Below are 18,431 nucleotides of genomic sequence, written 5' to 3'. Positions count from 1 at the left end.
AGTTGATTTCCATTTCAATCATATACCACAATTTAATTAATAGATATTCCCTCAATTTCCATTTTTTTGGCCACTACAAAAAGAGCTGCTATAAATATTTTTGTATTTCTCCCTTTTAAAAAAAATCTTGTTGGGATATAGACCCAATAGTGGTATTGCCAGACCAAAGGGTATACACAATTTTATAGTCTTTTAGGCATAGTTCCAAATTCAAGAATGGTTGAATCAGTTCACAACTCTCCCCACAATGGATTTTTAAAACTCAATATCAAAATTATCCATTTTTACTTTTCAAAATGTTCTCTGTCTCTTTCTTGGTGATAAATTCTTTCCTTCTTCATAGATCTGCCAGGTACACTATTCCATGCTCCCTAATTCATGTCTAAATCATATCCCCATTTTGAACTTATCTTGGTGTAGGGTGAGAGATATTGGTCTATGCCTAGTTTCTACCTACTGTTTTCCAGTTTTCTCAGAGTTTTTGTCAAATACTAAATCCCCATCCCAGAAGCTAGGATCCTTGGATTTATCAAAAACTAGATTACTAGACTACAGTGTTTATCAAGGAAATGAAGTATACAAAGTAAGGAATGACTTTCTGAAACCAGTGTTAAACAGAAAGATGTGTTACTCTCGAGGTAACAGGGCACCCCTGGACCTTTTTGAACAGAATAGTAATAGAAACTTGGATTTTAGAAATAACACTTTGGCAATTTCATGAAGTAAGGATTGGAGAGGGCAGAGATTGGGAAGAAGGAAAGCAATAAGAAGGCTATTACAATAGTCCAGGCAAGTGGTGATAGTGTGGAAGAGGCATGCATGCAAAGGACAGAAGCTGGAGATGAGTCAGCTGTCAATCAAAGGAAAATTTCACTTGGAATGTTACCAGGAAAAGCAGTTTGAAGCCAAGCCAAGTGGCTGGTTTTTTTCTGGTCTTTGGGCTGATGGTGGTGACTGTGAAAGAAGCTGAGTTTATCTCTGGAGCTTGGGATAATAAAGCTGGAGGTGGCCTGGCTGATTTGAAAGCAGAAGAAGAAGGACAATACTCCTTATATCTCTCTCTGACTTGCTCTATTTCATGCTAGTGATTGAATTGCCATTTCTCTCAATATCCTCCAACCTAAGACTTACTATAGATAATAGGGAAACCTCCAACCCTCTTACCATATCCTCTATCTTTCCCATTTTCCCTCAATAAACCCTTACTTGAGACAAAGAAGAGAAAGGAGTATTTCCTCTGAAACATCTTAGCTCACCCTGAGTGACTTAGAAGGAGATTGAAGAAGAAGGGGGAAGGGACTGAAGGGAAGAAGAAGGGAGCAAGGGAGATTGGAAGAGGGGAGGAAGGGAGATTTAGAGGGAGTGTAGGCAAAAGAAGATAACTACCTGATCCATTAGGTATCATTTATCCATCAAATATACACTCTCATATCATCTATTACAATAGGGACCTGAACTATGGTAGTAGATATATGATGGAGAAAAGGGAACTGAGATGAGAAACATGGAGGTAAAATAGACAAGACTTGGCAACTGATTAAATGTGGGGATGAGGGAAAGAAGAATTGAGAATGACTCCAAGGTTTAAAGTTGGGTCAGTAAAAGTTTGTTGGTGCCTTGAAAATAAATGTGCAAATTGGGAAAAGAGATTATTTGGGAGGGGAAAATGAGCTATTTAGGAATTAATATAGCTAAGGGATAGATCAAATAAATAAATGACAATACCTGTCTAGAGGAGAGAGTAGGACTGAATATATAGATAAGCTATTTGCATAGAGATGACAATTGAACCTATAGAAGCTGATAAAGTCTCAGAAAGTAAGAAGAGAGAAAAGAGCCCAAGATGGAACCTTAGGGTAGTTGGGGAGTGGGATATGGGCAATGATACTCAGAAGCCAAATAGGAGAACCAAGAGATACCATTGTTATGCCAAACTAGAGAGAAGAGAGTATCCAGGAGAAAGTAATCCATAATTTCAAATGTTGCAGAGAGGTCCAAGGAAGAAAAGGAGTAGAAAGAGGTCAATGGATTAAGCCATTGAGATTATTGATAATTTTGTAGGGTGAATAAGTTGGATTTGGTGAGTTCCGGGATCTCTATTAAATCTGTATCTACCAACTCTTCTAGGAATTCTTCTTTAATTAACATAGAATAACTTAACACCTTAACTAATCCTGATATCATATCCAGCCTGATTTCTATATACTTAGTTGGTTGTTTGATTCCTTTGTTGAGAAGAATACTTATTTTTTCATTTATATAATTTATATATTTATTTTTTATTTATATATTATATATTTATATAATTATATATATATAATTTATATATATACATTTATATAAAATAATATATATAATATAATCCTTGCTAACAGATGCTACAGTATAAAGCTAACACCATTCAATAGGATGGAAATTTATAAAAGCAACAAGAAAACAAAATTATACTCTACATAATTAAAAAGCAGAATCCTTAAAAAAAAAACCCAGGAGGAAAGTCAATTTTTCCAAAGGTGGGACTTTATTCTGTTATCAGATCTAGAGTTTTGCTAAACTTGACCATCCAGTTTTAGTTAATCCACACCACCAATTTCCTGAGCATTCTCTGCTTCATTATGTTTCTGGATTCATCATGAAAAGATAAATGCTCTAAGGTCAACAGACCACAAATTACTTCTAGAGACAAGAGAAGCACCATGAATGAAGGCAAGCCACTGAATTTCTGTCTACCTCAGATTTCTCAACTATTTTTGTTGATGTTCAAATACTTTAGTCACCTCCAACTCTTTAGGATTCCATTTGGGATTTTCTTAGCAAAGTACTGGAGTGGTGTGCATTTCCTTCTCCAGCTCATCTTACAGATGAAGAAACTGAGACTAACAGGATTAAGTAACTTGCCAGGTCTGAGACCAGATTTGAACTCAGGAAGATGAATTCTCCTGACACTCTACCCACTGTGCCTCCTAGCTATCCCCTCCTCAACTATAAAGTAAGGATAAAAATAACACCTACTTCCCAGGGTTGTTTGAGGATCAAATATTTATTAAACACTTAGCACTGTGCCAAGAACACAATAGGTGCTTATTAATGCTTATTCCCTTTCTTGGCCTGGAAGGGCAGAACTTGGAATAATCAATAGCAATTATAAAGAGGCAAATGTAGGCTATTGATTATTCCAAGTTCCTAACCAGGAATTCTCTTCAAAGATGGAATGGATTGGATCTGGAGCAGATTTGGGAAGCCATCCGATCTGAACCTAGCTGGAACTGGTTAGAAATCCCTTCCAACACTGAAATTCTAAAAGGCATCCTCTCCCTTTCAATTAGCTATCATAAACCCCTCACCACCACACACACACCCATCTCCCACCTCACTCAATGTTAGTTGCTAATGGCTTATGGTATTATTTCTTCTAAAAGGTATTGACAAGCTAATATGTCTGCTAACCAATTTAACCCCTCTCAGGTTTTAAGGGCACAAAACTATAATCCAGGCATGGTGACCTGAAGTAAATGGAAAACACCAAAGTTTTAGAACGGAGGAACCCAGTCACAAGTGTCTCCCTTCAAAAGAATTTGTGTACTCTAATGGAAAAAAACTCTGATCTTGGAACCAAAAAACTAGAGTTCAAATACCTGGTCCAATCTTCCTGGCTAGGTGACTCTTAGCAAGTTACTTCCCCTCTGAACACCCATTGTTTTTTTCACCCATAAAATGAGGATAATGATTCCAGAATTTTTTGATAACTGCCAGTGTGACTCTTTACGCAGGCCGGCTGTTTCCTATAAATATTGCATTTGGATTAATTGTTCTAGAGGAACAAAATGTCAAGAATATCAAGGGAATCAATTGAAAAAATAGTAAGGAAGGGGGCCTAGCAGTATGAAATCTCAAACTGTATCATAAAGTGATAATCATCAAAACAATTTGGTACTGGATAAGTACAGTGGTTGACCAATGGGATAGATACACAATGTATAGAAGTAAATGAGCTCAGTAACCTATTGTTGATTAAATCCATAGATCCTAGTTCAATGATGGTGAGCCTTTTAGAGATAGAATGCTGGTTCCTGTCCTCCCAACCCCCTGAGACTGAGTGCCGGCCCTGCCCCCCTACCTCTCTCCCTGCCCCCCCCCCCACTCAGACAGATGAGGGAGGAAGCACTCCCACTGCAGTGCTTGGGTAGAGGGGCAGATGAAGTGAGGAATGTCTTCAGGTGCATGGAGTAGGGGAGGGGAACAGCTCCACCCTGAGTCCCTCTAGTTTTCTAGTAACAATCTCTGATGGGCAACTGCATGCCCTTTTTGGCATCTGTTCTACAGGTTCACCATCACTTTTTTTTTTAATGGGGCAAGAACTCACTATTTGACAAAAACTATTGGGGAAATTGAATGGAGTCTGGCAGAACCTAGGCATAGACCAACATTTTACATTATATTTGTAAACATTTTTGTATAAGCTCAAAATGGGTATATGATTTAGACATAAAGGGAGATATAAGCAAATTAGGAAAGTATGGACTAAATCACCTGTTAGAACTGCTGACAGGGGTAGAGTCATGACCAAAAAAAGAGTTAGAGAGATTCATAGGAGATAAGATGAATAAATTTGATTACATAAAACTAAAATGTTTTTGAACAAATAAAAACCCCAAATAGCCAAAATTAGAAGAGCAAGAAATAGGTGTGTGTGTGTGGGGGGGGGGGTTACAGCAAGTTTCTTTGATGAAGGTCTCACTTCTCAAGTCAAGGGAACTGAGCCAAATTTACAAATATAAGAGTCATTCCCCAACTGATAATCAAAGGAGGTAGTTGGTCAGTCTTCAGATAAAAAAATAAAAACTATTTATAATCATATGAAAAAATGTTCTAAATCATCATGGACTAGAAAAATGCAAATTAAAACAACTCAGTACCACCTTAAACTCATCAGACTCACTGAAATAACAGAAAAGGAAAATGACAAATGCTGGAAGGGATGTGGGAAAATTGGTACTCTACTGTTGGTAGGGCCAGGAATTAGTTTAACCATTGGAACTATGCTCAAAGGACAATAAAACTGTGCATACCTTTGACCCAGCAATCTCACTACTAGATCTATACCCCAAGAAGATCAAAGAAAAGAAAGAGGGCCAATGTGTACAAAACTATTATTTATTTAATTTTTTTAGAGTATTTTTCCATGGTTACATGAATCACATTCTTTCCCTCCCCTTTTCCCTCCCCCCTCCCAGAGCTGAAAAGCAATTCCACTGGGTTATACTTGTACAAAATTATTTTTAACAGCTCTTTTTCTGATGGTGAAGAATTGGAAATCAAAAGGATGCCTATCAATGGGGGAATGGCTGAACAACTTATGCTATGTAAATGTGATGGAATATTATTATGCTATAAGAAATGGTGGGGAAAAAAAAAGAAGGTAAGTCATTTGCACGCAGCTAGTATCTGAAGCACAATTTATATCCAGATCTTCTTGTCTCCAAGTCTAGTGTTCTTTTCATTCTGCCATCTTCTTTTTGTCTGTTTCTTGATATAGAAAAATGGGAACTTAAGAGAAATAACAATAATTATTTTTATCCCAAGCTGCAGGTGCAAGAAATTTGATGTGCAGTTTTGTGAAATAACAAGACCATCATATCGAGAGCTGAAAGGTATATGAAGATGTACCTATGTACAGAAACTATGTGGATAAAAGAATGGTTAAAGAACAAAAAAGAACAATTGTAAAGGACTTTATCCTTAAAGACCATATGAATTATTAAAAGATAGAATTATTAGCAATCACAGTGCTGGGAAAGTCTTATCTAAGAGAGAGTCATCAGGAGCTGTCTTTTGTCTTTGGGTTGAACCATGAGAGATGAGAGAGAGAACCATGCTCATGGTTCTCTTTTGGGATACCTTGTTTCTGGATCTGAAATCTCAGGAGCCATAATTTAGTATTCTAGAACTTTTGCCCCATCACTTTTACTAAGCTTTTTTTCACAAGGGTCTCCAAAGGTTGGTTGGGAACTTCTAGGCCATGCACCCTAAACTCTGGCAATGAATCTAGCCACGGAATAATCCTTTTATCTCATGTTTGTATTTCTGTTTTGTGTGTTTAGATAAGATTGTGTACTTGGAGTTGAATTCTCTTAGAGTTTAGTGTGTTTATTTTGAGTAAAAATTATCTTTAAGAGATCAATGTGCTTTTTAACCCTATGTTGAATATGCATCCTTTTTGTATGATTGTGATTTATTAGGTCTGATATGCAGAGATGCACCTTTGCCAAGGTTTTGAAGTTTTACAGGCCAGGTCTGCTGGGTAATTCCAGAAAGTGAAGTCCTTACAGACCAGCTTTGTTTCCTAGATACTCCCTTTCAGATAGTTACTGAGGGATTAAGATAGATGTTGATTACCCAAACTTGGGGCAACCATGCAATACTTGCTGCTTCTGACTTTAGGCTGTGGAGTGAAAATATGTTGCTGGTAATCTCTTACTTTTCACCATTTTCTGTTCTGTATATATTTCTTGCATTTGATTATATTTCTCCCTAAACCAATCCCTCTCAAACTTCCCTATATCTGTGGAGAGGATCACTACTTCCTATGCCTCAGGTTGATAAACCTGGATTCAACTTGACTCTTTCCTTCTTCTAGTTTCCCATATTCAATTAGTTGTCCTCTTACTGATCTTACTTCAACATGTCTCACAGCCTACTCCCTTCCTCTCCCCCTGCACAATTTCCAGGCTAGTTGAGGTGGCCAGAGTAGTAGCGTTGGAATTAAGAAGACAGAGTTTGAATCCTAGCTTAGATGCTTCTAATTTTGGGACCCCAGGCAAGCCACTATATCTTTCTAAGTCTCAGTTTCCTCCTCTGCAAATGGGGATAATAATAGAATTTATATCAAAGAATTAGTGTGAGGATCAAATGAGCATGTAAAGTGCTCTACAAACCATAAAGACTTATATAAATGTTAACTATCATCATCATCACCTCCAGCATGGATATGTGTGGTAATAGTTTCTTTTTTCCTTTCTTCAGTGTGTTGCTTTTCTAGTTTCACAAACACAGCACTCCTGCAACATTCCTTCCTATGAAATTTAATGGTACCAGAAATAGTACTTGGTTATAAAATTAAATAGTAGGGCAGGATAAAGGTTACCAAGCCAATAAGCAGCATTCTTTGGCATTTAGCTAGATCAATGGGATATCGTTCTGTTGTACGAGAAAAGGTGATTATTCTTGACTTTCCCTAAAGGGAGACTCAGTAATTTGTTGTTCACCTGCTTATCCACCCAGGCTGTTGGTGCTCAGATCCTGGATTGTGGTTCTTGTAGGCAATTAGCTAGAAAGCCCCTTCCAAAGATGAGGTTTCTGTTAGTTCTTACACCATATCTCTAAAATGGCTTCTTTTCTCCTTCCACAGTTGCTACCTGGAGGATGGGTGAGGAGAGAGGAGGCAGGGAGTTCAGTTGATACAGCTATTGCAATAGCCACAGAAAGAGATGATGATGGCCTTGTGATTAGAGAGGAGGAGATGGAGATGAGAGATGTAGAAGTAGAAATGACAAGACTTGGCAACTGACTAAATATGAGACATGAAGGATATCAAAGTCAAAAGTTATTCCAAGATTGCAAATTTGAATCTAGAAAGACGGCAGTACTCTGAACTCTGAAATAGAGAAGTTAGGAAGAGGTGTGGTAGGCAAGATGCCAAGTCCTGTTCTAGGCATGTTGAGTTTAAGGTCACCCAAAAACAATGCAAAAAAAGAAAAGAAGAAGACTGAGGAAAGTACCTTGGGAGAAAGTCTTAGGGGATAGAAAGAGGAAAGGAGTCAATGAAGGAGAGAGGTAGAACTGTTTAGATATAGAACAGAATTCTTGAATCTGAGAAAGTAAGGAGGAACCAAGAGAAGGAGGTAGTCTACACTAGAAGTATCAAACTTGTAGGGCAAACAAGCTGCTGCAAAACTCAGATTAAAATGAAACTGGGAAATATTTAACCAAATAAAAATACAATATGGCATTGATAATGTGAATTTGTGATTTCCTAAGTCAGCCTGAAGCTGGAAGTCACTGTTTACTGTGTGAATAAGTCCAGGCAGAGAAGGCACTGATAAAGTCACTGGGAATAAACAAAGAACAAACTGCACCTTTGCTAAGATCCCAAGAACTTTGCTTGGTGTTTGAGACTGCATTAATATAAAGCATATTTGTAATTTAAGATTACAAATTGCCTTGGCAACCTGAATTTCCTCAGAGACATATATCATAAAGTTTATATAGACTGTAATGCTTTCATTAAGAACTCTCAGCTATTCTTAAAAGAAGCTATGGGGATCCTAAATATTTCTTTCTCACTTATCCTAGTGCTTCCATATTACCCAGGCAAACCTCTAAGAGTCATAAGATGAAATATTCTTAGACTAAATGGCAGTCAAGGGAAGAATTCTGCTCTCCAACAGACGATGGCTTCCTTCTTTTCCAAAATATGAGCTTGTTTATATGTGAGCTTAGAACAAAATAATCAATAGCTATCATTTATATAGTACTTTAAAGTTTACAAAGGGATTTACAGATAGTATCTTATTTGAGTCTCAGTGGTGCCCAACAAAAGATGCCATGGGTTTTAATAGTATTCATATGTATACTGAGATTCTGGACTAACTTCCTAGTCCACAGGTCTGATTCCCAGAGTAAGGCTGACTACATCTCCTCAGGGTTCTATGGATGCCCCTGACATGTTGGGGATTTCTTTCTAATGTTGTGAACTTGAGTCCCCATTCTAATGTGTTGTTTTTTTTTAAATCTTACCTTCTGTCTTGGAATCAATACTGTGTATTAGGTTCCAAGGCAGAAGACCCGTAAGGGCTAGCAATGGGGGTTATGTGACTTGCCCAGGGTCACACAATTAGGAAGTATCTATAGTCAGATTAGGACCTTCCATCTCTAAGCCTGGCTCTCAATCCAGAGTCATCCAGCTGCCCCCTCTATTGTGTTTAATTAGCTTCCCATTATCATTTAAGCAATTAACAATAATTAGTTTTATAAATGGCATATTTATTGATAAGAGATATCAAGAAGAGAAGTACCAACATCCCCCCCCCCCTAACATTTGCTCTTCTAGCCTGATTCCTGGGGAAAATGGACTTAAAGTAGTTGTTACAAAGCATTTTCCCCACCTAGTTTGCTTACAGTGATGTTGTAGCCAGTGGATCTTGTCTACCTGTGGTTCATTGCTGTGCTGGGTAAAGTACATCATATGGGGCTTTGTTCCTCAGTGGGCTTAGCTGCCCATAACTCCTGGCATAGATTCCAATCATCGGGCCTCTGGCAGCTTACTCTTCCAATTTTTAAAGTTCAAAAGGTAGCGGTAACCTTACTTCACCTCCAAAATTTTTTACCTAAAGCATGAAAGAAGAGACACTACAGAAACAGAAGCAACAAAAGGGGCATGTGCTCATGGCTCTAGGTTGACAAGGATGAGGAGAAAACTGCACTAGCTCTCTCCTCCTGTATAGAGGAAGAGAAAAGACTGCATTCTGATTGACAGAGATATGTGACACAGAATCGCATGGGACCCTGGGTCAAGATTCCAAGCAAGGAGGTTGGGGAAGGTTTGTCCCAACTACCAATAGTCATTCTTTCTGGAGCAGAAGTAGGAACAGGAAGTTTGGCTGGTAGCTGCAATTTCAACCATACAAAGATACAACTGGCCCTAGAAGATACCATCATCTGTGGAGAGACTACTTCAGCCAGACTGCAGGTCAGCTGGACTGGAGAATATAAGGAAGATTCATCTACTTGGCTGGGAGCCGTTGTTACCTTTCCTCTTGGACCTCGGCCCATCTTGGACTCAACTTTGTGAGATACTATTTATGTGGGACTTAACTTATTTAACTTAGGAAGTTAGCCATTAGGATAGTTATTAGGGGATTAGTTTGGGGGATAAGATTTAGAAATTTCCCTTCTTGTTATCCTCATTCCTATACCATTTCCCATTAATAAACTCAAAAATATTTATATATTTACCTCTTGTTTCTTCCCCTTAAACAGCCCATAATAATACTCCCAAATAAGGTAATATTTATAAAGTACTCAGCACACTACCTGGCATATAGTAGGTGCTATATAAATGTTCACTCCCTTCCCTTCCTCCTCTCCCACACAGAGGCTTATAGGGTTATTTGCTTCTTCATTCTGGTGCAACCAGGCAAAAAAGATTTGATTTGCTATGTTTGAGGTAGATAGAAAGTGCCAAATAATTGAAACACTATCTTCCTTAGAAATTATAGTGTTTTCTCATGCATGATTAGCTGCCCAAAACTATATGTCATTATTACTAAATCCAAGGTTACCCATAAGTGTAGTTACGGCTTTAAAAAAAATGCAACCCAGCAACCCTATCCACACTTTACCCATGTAAAGGTTATATTTTGGTTTATTCCCATAGATAACAGTTACAAAATAATTTCATAATTATCCACAACAGAATCAATTAGACATCTAAACTGAGAAAAAGGGAAGAGTGTCGGTGACTGGTAGAGTTGATGACAGAGATGCCAACTCAAGAGGTAGAAGAAAAATATGAAATCTGTGCCCTCAAAATATTATCACATCCTTTAATAGTTTGTCCAGCTTAGGGACCAGAGAAGGAATGAATTAGTTTTATTTAGTTTTGGTCTGTGCCACATCATTTCCACAGTAGTCAAAAGCAATGGAATTGGCCATACATTTTTCATATTCATCTCAGTTTCTTGTTTCTGAATAGACTAAAAGTTATGCCTTTAAAAAATTTAGTCAAGAAAATCTACAGGTGCATTCCAAGCAGCTGATCAAAGCTAAAATAGAAAATATCTTTGTTTTGAAAGTAGAACTAAATGGCAAAGAGACAAATTTTGGTGTTCAGTTTGTAAAATAAATTCCACTGCTGTATGGACGTATGACATCTTGCTATATCTAATCTCTGAAGTTGTCTCAATAATGAATACCCCATTGGTGAGAGTGAGGGAGCTTCATTATGTCCCAGGAATTCAGAAAAGTTATTGTAATAATTTAGAGCATGACACCTAGAGTTCATTTGGTGTGGGTGAGATAGAACAATCTCATAATTTGAAATTCAGCAAAAATAAATGCCAATGTCTCTGGAAACATTTGGATTTTTAAAAATTTGTTTTGTTTTTAAGGGAAGTGGGAAAGAAACTCCAGTGTTCTGACTCAATCCTTTCTAACTACATAAACATGAGAAAGTCATTTGACTTGATTCAGTTTTGCTTTCTGTAAAATGAGCATATAATCATTCTTATATTGCCTATGTTATATGGAAGTCTGTTGTGATAAAAATGTTTTGTAAACCTTAAAATATATAACTATATTATTGAGCCTTGTAAAATTTAAATTAGCATCAATAAGTCCAGGATATTATTTTTTCATCATTTTATTAATAATTACTTAAAAGTAGAAAAAATAAAAAGGATGGAAGTATAAGGCCTAATTTTCTAACCTCACTGACCATGAGTGTGTATTCTCTCGCCTGGCTCCCAGCCAGCCTTCTCAACCACACTCTGGGAAGAAGAGAGACTGGACAATGGCACACCAAAACTTTATCCTCCATCCTCCCCCTGCACATGCGTTCATGTCCATCCATTCACACAGCGTAAGCACGTAAATGGGATGTTGGGTAAGATGAGCTGGGTCGGATGACCCTTGGGGAGAGAATTCTATCTACACAGCCTTGTATTCAAATACCTGTCAAACCCACCCATACAACAAAGATGGTTGAAATGATATAATGAACAGATAAGGTCACTAGCAGAGTAGACAGCAAGATGACAGAGAATAAAAAGCAAGATCTGAAAGCCCTGAAAAAAATCTTGGGAAAAGTGTAATTAGGTGACTTTCTAAATTCTAAATTCTCTATGCAGATCAAGTGATTTGTTAAGCTTTGAATAACATATAAACTAATTTTGTCCCTATATAGAGGATGAAAGAAAAAAACACCCCAAACTATATATTTCAATTTGTTAAATAGTGACTGAGCTTTGTCCATGAACAAATGACCTGTGGATTAGAGATTTTCTAAACTGAAAACCTTGTAGTAGAGGCAGAGTACTTGCCCTGGATCATTGCTTATCAGTCTGGGGTTTACCTCTTCGGTTAAGCTTGCTGTGTTTGCTCCTGGAAATCAGAAGCATATTACAATTGGGCTTGGTGTAAAAAAAATGTTTTTAGGTAAGAACTTTTTTCTTGGAAAAAATTTAGAAAAATTCTCAACTATGGAATATTTGGATTTTAACTGGTGGACTTCCTCCTCACCTCTCCCAGCAGCATGTACTCATTTGGGGACTTACATATGACATAGATAGCTGAACATGACTGCAATTTTCAAGATGACAAAAAGCCCATGGAGATATTTTAACCTTTCATTTACAAGTTTTTTCAACATAAAAAATGTGTTTTTTAAATTAAAAGATGAGGCATTCTTCCTTGCCATATTTATATCCATATGCATACCTAGCAAAATTTTGCCCAGTCACTCTGCAATATTGCTATTAACACTTGATTTTGATGGGTCCATGATTATCTTGGTATGTGCCCTTCAGAGACACAGACTATAACCACTTCTCTCCTTCTATACTCTAGCAAAAATTACCATTATTATATTGTCCTTTGGTCTAAGATCTACTGGGGGGCAGGGAATGGGGGTTGTCAGCAATATAATCTTCAATCACATTCAATTCCCAGCTACATTAACTCTTCTATCAGGTCATTTGCTGTCCTATCTATAACGTTTATACAGAGGCAGCTAGGTGGCTCAGTGTATAGAGCACCAGACCTGGAGTCAGGAAGACCAGAGTTCAAGTTAACTTCAGATGTTTACTACACAATCCTAGGCAAATTGCTTAACCTCTGTTTGCTTCAATTTCCTCAACTGTATAAAGGGGATTAATAATAGCACCTACTTCCTAGAGTTGTTGTAAAGATCCAATTTGTAAAGTGCTTTGCAAACCATGAAGCACATCTAAGTGTTAGCTACTATCATTATTCCTATGAAACTCATCCAATCTACAGCCAAATAGATCTATCTAAATGTGTCACTCCTCTGCTCAAAAACTATGATTGGTTGCCCATTACATTTCCAAATAAAGTATGAATTTCTGCTTTCAAGTTGGGAGTAAGAGCAATCTCTGCAAGAATCTTTTATCATGCAGGTTAGCTATGATAGTTTTTCTTTAAGTTTTTTCATTTTAGGATGCTAACAACTTTTAGCTTTATTTCTGCTTTTCTTCATATATTCCAAGTTCCAGCCAAACTGGCTCCTTCTCTGTTCACCCTTCTCATTTTACCCACTTCTGTCTCTATGCCTTTCCATGTTGTCCCTAAAGCTGGAATGGTCTTTTTCAGTTCCCCCTTTCTACTTTCATCCATTGAAGTCCCTTACCTTCTTTCAAATCCAAATTCAGAAGTCAACTCCATGAATGCTTCCCTGACTCACAGAGAAAGTTATCTTGCTTTCTTTCCAACTCTTTTCTCATAATATAAGAATCTTACCTTGTGTGTCTATCTCTGCAAGTGATTTTTCTTGTGGTCTTATTAAGCCAGTACATTTCTTTGTCATAATGAAAACAATCTTTATAAAATGCTCCTTAGATCTCCCAGGGTACACTATAACCTGTACATTATTAATATGGAGTAGCCTTCTGACTTTAGCAGTGAATACTTTTGGTGGAAAATGATGCTCTTCTGGACTTATAGTATCCTGGTTGCTTTAGAAATGGCCTGTTACTCACATCAACCACTGTACAACTGAAATAACCTGAGAATTTTGAAGGCTGGCTCCTGATGTCAGAACTGTGGGGCATCATCAGAATATTTTCTGGGGTTGGTCCAATTTCTGGGAATTCTTTTTCTTGATTCATTTTCATCTGAATCTACTCTTTTTGCAACCTCAAACCATTTGGGAGATTTATTTTCAAGAAGCAAAACATTTTTGAAAGAAGAAAGAAAGCACAATATAATGCTAGTGTCTGATGTGTTTCTTGCTAAATAATCAGATATTTTGAAAAGACGAAAGTCTCAATAAACCACCATCAAAGAAAGTCTGTTAGCAGTTTCATAATTTAATGAAAAAGTATTTGTAAAAAGGGAACATTTGAAAAAGATCAAGTTTATCTTGGAAAATTGAATATATATGTGTGTGTATGTATATATATGTGTACATATATATACATATATATATATATATAAAACAAAATGCAAACAAAAAATTAACAAATAAGGTTAAGAGGTAATACTTCAAACAACAATTAACCACCAAACACATACAGTAAAAACTAGCAAATACACTTTGGGGACAACACTTGAGAGCTATACAACCAAAGTCTCCTTCATTTACCTAGTAAAATCCTGTAAAAAATATCAAAACTATTTCCCTGACTGGAAATACTTTAATCACCATCCCCAAAATGGTAAAATATCTGGAATTTGGCTGAAGCACCATTTCTGTGTTAGTTGTTGTTGTTGTTGTTGTTTTCTCCCACATACTCATAACTGAAAGGCATGAAATAACATGGCTGCTCAGCTGGCCTCTTAAGTAAAGTTTTCTCAAGGCAGTGCTACCTTTACGGTATCATACTAATAAATAGCTAACAATAACTCAAAGAAAATCTCAGGAGACAGAATACAAATAAGAGGGAAATTAACTTACTCATTCTGAATGACACATGGCTTAAGAACACAAAGCATTTTCCGTTAAAATAAAATATCTGAAACTTCAAATGCTCTACTGCAAATTTACACATGGGTACATGCACCCACATGCAGGAAGTATGTTGATGATGTAATGTGGGAAAGACAAAGTACAGAAATATATATATATGTATATATGCACATATATATATACATATATATCATGAAAAAAACATTTTTAAATACCTGAAAAGAAATAGTTGTAAGGACAAAAAGTCAAATAAAGAGAAGAAGCAAAGCTGCCAAATTTACCTTATTTCCCAAGAGAACTGGCCCTGAATTTCCACCACTAAAATAATGGAAATAAAAATGAAAGTGAAAATTTTAATTTGCTTTGAAAAAGAAATGGCCTTTGAAAAAAATTGTATTGATCGTTATTCTTGTGCTTTCTCAAAATAGAAGCAAGAGAATGATAAATTAAGGCTATGAAAAGCAAAACAAATCCCCCAAACCCAGAGCAGGTATTTATTGTCAGCTATGGCATCTTTTAAATTAGGTATGCAACATTTTTTTCTTGTTGGAATAGGGACAAATGCAATGATTCTCTCCAGTAATAAAAAGTGTCAGGTGGAGGGTTTGGGATCAGGAAGCCAGCTACTTCTCAAAAGAAACTAAAGAGCTTTGAGTTTGGGATATTGCTTCCAATCCAAGTTTGATAAGCAGCTTAATATGCCCATATGTGTTCAACATATGCTTGCAAATTCTGTTTGGCAATAAAAATGTGCTTCAAAATAAAAGCAAACATACAAAACCGTCAGACAAAATGAATTTAGTCAAGCTTATTATTATTATTATTTTTAAATACCAGGTATAAATAGCCCCGAGGGATAGAAGGTCTCATTTGAGGAAGGGTCCTGGCATCCTCCTCCATGATTGCCTCAGTTTAAACATCAGAGCATCTTCCTTTAAAGTAGTACCTCTACTTTTGTAAACACTATCCACAAATTAGCCATTTGTACTTGTTAGCTGGGTAACATATTTACAAGTGCATTCCCCAAACAAGCAATCCTATATACAGGCACCAAAAATTAAAGTCCTAGAGGGGTGATATTTACAGAATAAAGCAAGGTACATTGAAGAGAAACACAACCTTTTTGCAAGGGGTAAAGAAAGGGGCATTTTTAGAGGTCAGTGAGTTTGGCAGCATCTATACTGTTGGTCTCTTGGTCTCTGCCCTGAAGCCAGTTTACTACGGATTTCCACAGAATTAGAAACTGACTGAAGAATAGGACCTCAGTTTAGTAGTTATGTACTGCAGGAGCAATAGGAATGTGGTTGTAGTGTCTGCAAATCATACCCTCTCTTGCAACCCCTTAACGAAACAAGGGCTGTTAATTCCTATGGCTACCAGTGGCAACCTGGCACTTCAATTACTTATTGCTAACAATAAGTCTTGCTGAGAACCCAGCATAATGGAAATATGTTCCTGAAGCAAAAGAAAATCAACCAAAAGTATATTTTTTGAGCACTTACTATATGCTCATCTATTCCTTGTTCTCTCTCATGCATGCACACACATATATCACATACGTACACACATTCCCTATAACAAAACTAAAACCAATTAAAAATCTGCTGACTCCTATATGCCCTTGCAGAAGCTGGGTTCGTCTTCTTAAAACTGCTGGCCAATTCACTGTTGAACAATTACTTCACCCTTTTCGTTGCATCTCCTCCTAACATAGGCATTATGTTCTAGAATCCTTTGGTGTCTAGGTTTGCACCAATACACTGGGATTATACAAATGCTGAGTTACCCTTTCAAGTTTCTAATCACCTTTGCACAGAACTGTGGGAAACCATACTTGTTTTATTTCTGCTGCGACAATCTCTTCCAAAATCCTTGGAAGGGCTTTCCCTGTCTGAGTTGTTTCTTCTGATCTTGACTTGTTCTTTATTCTCATCACTTTCTGCTTCAGAGTCACTAAGTTCCAAATCTGGGCAATACCCATCATTTTCCTGATATGGTGCCCCTCCTGTCTGATACTCAAGAGTCTGCTTACTCCATAAACGTTCCTTGGTATTAAGTCTTCTAGTTGGCTTTTCACAGCATCTGAGGTCTTCTGTGGTTCTCACCAAACTATTGGTTGCCTCTTTAAAGGACCTACTGAAATGTTCCATGGAAGATTTTCTAAAGCTGCTTTGACTAGACAAGTGAGCAGAAAGCACAGACTCTTGTTCATAGGAAGTCTGACTAGAATTGTCTCTCTGTGTTACATCACCTGACCTGCTGTTGCCCATTAAGCCATTAGATTTAGCAAACCTAGAGTTCTGCTGTATCTTCCCATTTCCAATGGAAGACTGTCCGTGAAGTGCAGCTTGAAGGGCTAATGGCTTGCCAAGAGACTGCCCACGCTGGAACTCAGAAGGTTGAGCTAGACCAGAATCTTTTACTTCATTCCTAGAATGACTGAGACTGGCTAGTAGCCCATTGCTCCTACTGTCATAGGAATACCTGGAATAAGACTTCATTCGCATTTCAAAAGTTTCCTGGGGTATCTGCATACTCTTTTTGTTGTAATTTGGGGCTGAGTTGCTATTTTCATCAGGTGAGAGAGGTCTGTTATTGGCTTTCACTGAGTTGTTTTTGCAGTCTCCCAGAGCTGATTTAGGCATTTTTAACTTTAAAGTTATTCTTGGAGGTGGGTAAAACAACGTGTTTTCTAGTGCACTTGTCAGAGGATGTCCTAAAGTGAAAGGAAAAAGATTCATTTTAATAGTCAATTTACATAAACAAATCTTCATACATGAATTACATGAATATATCTTTATAGCAGAACAGGTTCATCTATCTAAATATCAAATAGTATCTGTGTCTACAGGCTCACAGCTGCTTTTAGAAACACCACTGACTACCTATGTAGCACCCAACTCTCAAATTTTCAGTTTCTATACACACCACACACAGAGACCTCCTTTCCCCTCTCCTATATTTCTCTTTCTGTCCTACTTTGAAAAGAAAATCAAGAAAAGCATTTTAGGATGGAGACCCCCCCCAAAAAAAAACACAATAGGAATTTTATATGAATCATCAAAAATGAGCCCAAAATCACCCTCAAAATCTCCCTCTCCTGAATGTTTGTACAATTTAGAGTATTGTTGCACCTGAATTATTCAGGATACCTTCATTTCACTGACAGAAATCCACCCTGTAGTAAGCAGAATTTAGGTTTTTTTTATGTATTCTCTTTCCTATTTAAAGCATAAGCTCCTGGAGAGCAGGATTATCTCTGGTTCTCTATCTGTATCCTCATGCTTTAGCACAAAGGAAACACTTAACTAATAATGCCTTTTCATCCATGCATTCACTTATTCATTGCAAAAACCAAAAAAACCTCAGTAATTAGGAGTTTCTGCATTTGGAAAACATTTATCACCTGGTACCCAACCTTCTGGCAATGAGCCTCTCTTAATTTTGAAAGACTGGAACACCATCACCTGCTTAAACTCAAAACCTTTCCAGCTTAGAAGGACTTAGTGAATTTATACTCCTTGGACACAAACTTCAAGACCTTCAAGACCTAGGGTCACCTACTTCAGTTCATGCTCTTCATAAACCTACTATAAATGCTCCATTATTTAATCTGTTGAAGACAAACTCCCATGAAGCCATGGAATATTTCCATTGTTTAGAGGATTAATTATTTTTGCTTATTTTTAGCTATCCTAGAATGACCATTTCTGAGCAAATGTGAAAATTC

At 37.1% G+C, this 18,431-nt stretch overlaps 1 protein-coding gene across 10 annotated transcripts in view; it reads right to left on the bottom strand.

The window, feature by feature from the left end:
- Window positions 1–14,082: 14,082 nt before the first annotated feature.
- Window positions 14,083–18,431, bottom strand: part of JADE3 (jade family PHD finger 3) — a 219,398-nt gene continuing 215,049 nt past the window's right edge. For all 10 annotated transcript variants that reach the window (XM_016424827.2, XM_056808545.1, XM_016424826.2 and 7 more), the window contains one exon: window positions 14,083–17,417. In XM_016424827.2, coding sequence (XP_016280313.1) covers window positions 16,504–17,417 — 914 coding nt within the window. In that variant the 3' untranslated portion in view covers window positions 14,083–16,503. The remainder of the gene's footprint in view (window positions 17,418–18,431) is intronic.

This window comes from Monodelphis domestica, chromosome 8, assembly GCF_027887165.1.
Source record: "Monodelphis domestica isolate mMonDom1 chromosome 8, mMonDom1.pri, whole genome shotgun sequence".
NCBI classification, from domain to species: Eukaryota; Metazoa; Chordata; class Mammalia; order Didelphimorphia; family Didelphidae; genus Monodelphis; species Monodelphis domestica.
Note: the sequence above shows the minus strand (reverse complement) of the source record. Positions and strands in the feature narration are given on the sequence as shown.